At 45.5% G+C, this 5764-nt stretch overlaps 1 protein-coding gene and 1 long non-coding RNA gene across 2 annotated transcripts in view; one reads left to right on the top strand and one right to left on the bottom strand.

The window, feature by feature from the left end:
• Positions 1-981, bottom strand: part of LOC103476199 (uncharacterized) — a 4795-nt gene extending 3814 nt beyond the window's left edge. Inside the window, exon 1 of the long non-coding RNA XR_535422.1 lies at positions 49-981. This is a non-coding gene — a long non-coding RNA (uncharacterized LOC103476199). The remainder of the gene's footprint in view (positions 1-48) is intronic.
• Positions 982-1832: 851 nt separating this feature from the next.
• Positions 1833-4796, top strand: crx (cone-rod homeobox). Its single transcript, XM_008428353.2, has 3 exons — positions 1833-2371; positions 3191-3342; positions 3472-4796. The coding sequence occupies exons 1-3, from the start codon at positions 2275-2277 to the stop codon at positions 4108-4110; spliced, it is 888 nt and encodes a 295-aa protein (XP_008426575.1). The 5' UTR covers positions 1833-2274; the 3' UTR covers positions 4111-4796.
• Positions 4797-5764: the final 968 nt, after the last annotated feature.

Raw genomic sequence — 5764 nt, 5'->3', positions numbered from 1 at the left:
CACACACACACACACACACACACACACACACACACACAGTAAACTTACATGAATGTCACATTTTCTCACTCTTCAACTGTTCGTTATCCTGTCCCGTTTCCTTTCGTCACCCTGAATCCTTTTTCCACATCTCCTCCCATCCCCTCATCCTTTTCTTCTTGTCTGCTTTTCCCTCCGGTTCTTCCCGTTGGTTCTCCACTCCGACCCGTCCGTTTTCCTGGAGCTGCCAACGTCCTTTCAGCCTCTTTCCTGCTCCACCAACTGAACGGATTGCTCTGTCTTTCCTCTCTTTATCTGGAGATAAGATACTTAGTTTTCAGATAAAGCATATTATGATAAATCAAATGAGCTTTATCGCTTTGGTGCATCTGTGTGTGTGTGTGTGTGTGTGTGTGTGTGTGTGTGTGTGTGTGTGTGTGTGTGTGTGTGTGTGTGTGTGTGTGGATGGGGGGAATTTAACACGTCCAGCTGTTTTGGAGATCCATATTGGTGGTGGGGTTTGTGTGAAGGTTTACTGGATGATTATTTATGCAGATACATGTATAAAATTATTCATGTTGACACCTGATTGATATAAACTGATATTCATTTATACTTCTAAGAATGTATTTGTGACAACTCAAGCTTTCTGTATTCTGCTAAAGATCAAAGACTTGATATAAGTTCAGATTTTATTACAACATCGTCTCTGAAATATTTAGAAAACGTTCATGTCAAGGACATTTACTGTAGATAGTAGAGAAAGAAGTTTTCATGAACTAGGGGTGGGCGATATTTACTTAAAATTTTATCATAGTATTTTGTGGTACTATTGTGATAGCGACAAATGTGACAATAAAAACTATTTATTCCCACAAAAACAAATAGTGTTCTTGAAAAGCATATCCATACTTCTTTATGTGGCTGGTGTCTTTAGGACACCAGCCACATAAAGAAGTGTGATTTCTACCACTAAACTGCACACAGTCACTGCTTTTAATATGTTTTCAAATTTATTGATCCTCTCATTGAACGAAACAGTGGAGAAAACTGTAAAAAAAAAAAAAAAAAAAAGAAATAATAATAACAGTGCCGACAATATGGACAGTTTTGGAGTATTTTCTAAATGTGATTTGGATTTTATTGTGGAATTTATTCTTATTATGACAAGAAGCGTATCATGATAAATGATAAACGATACGATAAATGCTGACCCTTCTCAGGAGCAAAAAATTATCAGCAGAATCTCTTTTATTACAAATATTGTAATAATTATTATACAATTATTATTACAATTATTGTAATCCTATTAATATTTTTCACAACTCACTTTTGCGAACAGGACAGCACTCCTGAAATGTTTTACATGTTTGGGACTTATGGAAAACGTTTTCCTGGATGTGGGCGGTTTCTAATGGTTGCTATGGAGACCTGGCGGTCCCCAGATGCCACCCTTTGCTGCAGGTCTCTAAAAGTTTTGGAGATTTTATTTTTGCCTCTCTGGCCGTCCTGTTTACTATTCATGTTGTCAATATGAGCATCACGTCACATCAGGGAAGCAGGAAGTTGTAGTTTGCTAATCAAAAGTTTTTAGAAGCAACTTTAAAAAGTCAAACTAATAAATTAGTGTAAAAGAAATATCACAACTGATTTTTTTTCACCTCCCGAATGAATGGAATTAAATTAAAATTTTAAATTTCTATTCTGTGATGCTATAGGATTAATTTAAAAGACGTTTTGAACTTTATTAACAAATATGCCAACAAATGTAACCCTGCAGCTCTGTATCGAAGGGGTGAATCGATTATTCATATCAAATCTGAGTCTGGATCTGACTCCTGGGTCCGGAACTTAAAACACTTGATCCAGTTCTGCAGCCTGTGTGCCACCTTGTGCGCGTGTAGTGTGGGAGGGGTTTGCGGCTGGTGTCACTTGCTCCCTCTAATTAGCAGCGCGTCCTGGAGAAGAACCTCAGAGCCGCGACGCGTCGGAGGCGCAGAGGGATCCCGGGGGCCACTTCACCTGCGCGGTGCCTGTCTGTCCGGATACTCTGCGCGCCCCTCCGTCCTCCGCTGCTGAGCCCACTCTCGGCTCAAAGTGCGCTTTAAAAAAAAGAAGAAGAAAAAAAAAGGAAAAACAGAAATCCCTGTTCACGTTTCTCCTGCGCGTCCCCGCGTCGCTCCACGCGCGGATCCCCGCAGACGCGCCGACCGGGTTGCGCTCCGAGGGTCCCACAGCTGCCGCGCTGCGCGTCCGACCTCCAAGTCAACGACAGGACTTGAAAAAGCTGCAAGGATGATGTCCTACATAAAACAACCTCATTACACCATGAACGGGTTAAACCTGCCCGGTCCCGGGATGGACGTGCTCCACACCACAGTCGCTTATCCCCGTGAGTACGACCTGAAGGTTTTATGTTTTGTGTTTTAAAATATGTAATAATGTTTTAAAAAAAAGACTCTTTGTTTGTTTTGCTTTGTATTATATCCGATACTACAAGTGATGCGTAAAAGCGCGCAGGTTGGTGCGCAACGCTGCAGCCAAAACGAGGATTAAAAGCAATGAAGAAACAGTTGCTTTATGTTTGTGTTGACGGAAGGTTTACTATAGTTGTGGACGGGTGTATTTGCTGTAACATAGACTTCGGAATACAAAACAACCTTTCCACAGTAAGTTTGGTGGAATGGAATTCTTTAGGAGTCTAGAGTGTGGAAAACGGGCTGCTTTTAAGATAAACTTTCTCTATTTGCTGTTTTTTTATTATTATTATTATTATTATTATTATTATTATTATTATTATTATTATTATTATTATTATTATTATTATTATTAGTCTCGCATGCTGACAACACAGCATCGGACATAATTCAAACAAAATCCTCTGACTTTTGACGTATTCCTCTCATCAAGCGAGTAAAATGTGGCGGGAAAACTTGAAATATTCCCTTTGAGTTTTTTCTGCAAACAGGTTAGATTAAAAATACACCTGTAAAAATAATAAGTTTGACAGTTTGTCACGATTACATTTCTTTGTCGTACTGAGAGACAAAGTAACCCGATGTGTTGGTCTGTTGGCACCCTGACGCACTTTTTATTTTATTTTATTTTTATTTATTCAGCGGTTGAGTTTGTTGCGTTGTGATGTTATTCAATGCCACATCTCTATCATATGTTGTCAACATATTTACGTGCGTGTCTCCCGTTTCGGCAGCCACTCCGCGGAAGCAGCGCCGGGAGCGCACCACGTTCACTCGGACACAGCTGGACATCCTGGAAGCGCTGTTCTCCAAGACCCGGTACCCGGACATCTTCATGCGGGAGGAGGTGGCCCTGAAGATCAACCTGCCCGAGTCCCGGGTGCAGGTACACGCAGCCGCGCCGCGCCACGCCGCGCCGCGCCGCTTTCTGCCCGGTGTTTCCAGTCAGAACTTGTTGTTTCTAACCCATCGGGTCTCTCTTTCTCTCTCTCTCTCTCTTTCTCCGCGCTTCCAGGTGTGGTTTAAGAACCGCCGTGCCAAATGCCGCCAGCAGCAGCAGCAGAGCAGTGGCCAGTCCAAGCCTCGGCCTCCAAAAAAGAAGGCCTCACCAGCGCAGGAGCCCAGTGCTCCCGACCCAGTCCCCAATCCGTCTGGTTCCTACAGCCCCTCCTCGGCTCAGTCCGCCGGGCCCAGCCTGGCCCCCAGCTCCAGCACAGGAAACACGGCCGTGTCCATCTGGAGCCCGGCCATCTCCCCCTTACCCGACCCCCTGGCCTCCTCCGCCCCCTGCATGCAGCGACCCTCGCCCTACCCCATGAGCTACGGCCAGCCCTCGGCCTACACCCAGGGCTATGCCAGCACCACCTCCTACTTCACGGGCCTGGACTGCAGTGCCTACCTGTCCCCCATGCACTCGCAGCTGTCGGGCACTGGGGGCGCGCTCAGCCCCATCACTGTCCCCTCCATGGGGGGCTCTCTGAGCCAGTCCCCGGCCTCGCTGTCCTCGCAGGGTTACAGTACCGCCTCCTCCCTGGGCTTCACCTCCGTGGACTGCCTGGACTACAAGGACCAGCAGGCCTGGAAACTGGGCTTCACTACCATGGACTGCCTGGACCACAAGGACCAGAACTCCTGGAAGTTCCAGGTCCTCTAGGAGGCGAGGAGGGGCGTCCCTTCATGAATGTGTGTGTGCGCGCGTGTGTGTGACTTAGTCTAGCATGAGAGGGCAGGTTTCTGCTGTTTCCTGTTTGTTAGGCTGTTTGTTGTTGTTTTTTTCGTCTGAGTGTGAGCGTTGTAGGAACGGACAGAACTGGAAGGCCTGCTGGGAAAAACAGTGTCTTTAGTCAGAGGCTTCTTCAAACCCACTGTAACACAGACTGCTACAGGAGATCTCTCCTGCCAACAGCCATCAACATCTGCAGAGACTCTTAGAAGAATTTGAATTAATATGATTTACAACATTTACTTTCCCCTCTGGGATCAGTTAAGTATTTTTGAATTGAGTCCAACAGTCGGTCCTCCTCATGTTCATATAAAACCTGCAGCCTTTGACAGGCTTGCAAGGTTAAAGGTCACACGCACGTTAACACTCGCTGTGTGTTTTAAACTCACATTGTGATGAAGGAACTGTAGGCTGCACCTCCTTTAAGGTTTTTCTCAACTATTTATTATTACTATTATCATTATTTTATGCTACATTTAGCTCTGTCATTTGCTTTTATTTATTTTTGGGGCATTTATGTCTATCAGTGTTGGTGTCTAGTGTTTCAGTCTGTTCCATAGGATAAAACAAATGTTCTGTTTTAGCTGTGTTGATGTATTAAAGTGGTTTATTCTTTATGTGTGTGTGTGTGTGCTGAAGCTCATTGAGGTGAGTTGTACAGTTTGGAAGTTTTGTTTCTCAGGTCAGGGGGTCAGCTGCGGGGTGGTCCTGTCCGGTCTGCAGACGACGTCGTGTTGGCGGTTCGGCGCCGCCTCGCCTCGCCTCCACCTCGCTCTGCTCCATCTTGGTTATTTTAGGTGATCTGATTCTGGGAGTGTCCCAATCCTCTTAGCCTCCCTTCAGCAATGCCCTAAGTGAATTAGTTGGGATTATTGCCCTATCCCCCTCTGCCTCTCACCCACCTCAACCTTTTCCACCTCCTCCTCCACCCGTGGCTCGCTCCTTTTATCTCTCCACCTCTTCTGTTCAACTTTTTCCATTCTGCACTCTTGGCTTTTCCGCCGTGGAAAATGTGCGACAGGTCAGCGGCGGAGTTAAACGCGGACCTTCTTCAACGGAGGTGGGGGGGGAGGGGGTTCTCTGAGGTTCCCCCCCGTCTCCCCCCCACCTCCTCCATCCTCCATGATGCTCCGCAGCTCTTTGGACAAGTTGGTAATCCGCCCGTGACCTGAATACTACATAAACAGAGCTATGATGACATCGAATATGCCGAAGGATTTTGGAGTGGTGTGCTCAAAAGATTGTTTTAGTTCCATAGCCGTGGATCGATTTGTGTTTTTAAATTTAAAGCTAATCTCCCAGATTTTACAAAACAGTCAGTGGATTTGATTGGGACTGAGGAAGATCAGGACTACAGTAGAAATGAATTTATTTCTTACACATGAAGAAATGCAGCTTCTATCTTGTGTTTCTGCTGAACTATCAGAAATCTGATGCGCGGTAGAAGTGAGTGTTCAACAAAGTACATTTCAAAGCACTTTTCTGACCTAATCCCACTCTGTGCTCTGCTTAATCCCCTCTGCCCTCCCTCTCCATGGCACGATTGGTTAATCCCTGCGTCTGGCTGTTCTGATTGGTTAACCCC

Source organism: Poecilia reticulata, linkage group LG14, assembly GCF_000633615.1.
Source record: "Poecilia reticulata strain Guanapo linkage group LG14, Guppy_female_1.0+MT, whole genome shotgun sequence".
NCBI lineage: Eukaryota > Metazoa > Chordata > Actinopteri > Cyprinodontiformes > Poeciliidae > Poecilia > Poecilia reticulata.
This window is presented reverse-complemented; position numbering and strand designations above follow the sequence as displayed.

Coding starts and splice junctions, on each gene's coding strand:
- crx (XM_008428353.2), top strand. CDS start 2,275: ATGATGTCCTACATAAAACAACCTCATTACACCATGAACGGGTTAAAC. Junction 2,372..3,190: donor CACCACAGTCGCTTATCCCC/GTGAGTACGACC, acceptor CCGTTTCGGCAG/CCACTCCGCGGAAGCAGCGC. Junction 3,343..3,471: donor TGCCCGAGTCCCGGGTGCAG/GTACACGCAGCC, acceptor CCGCGCTTCCAG/GTGTGGTTTAAGAACCGCCG.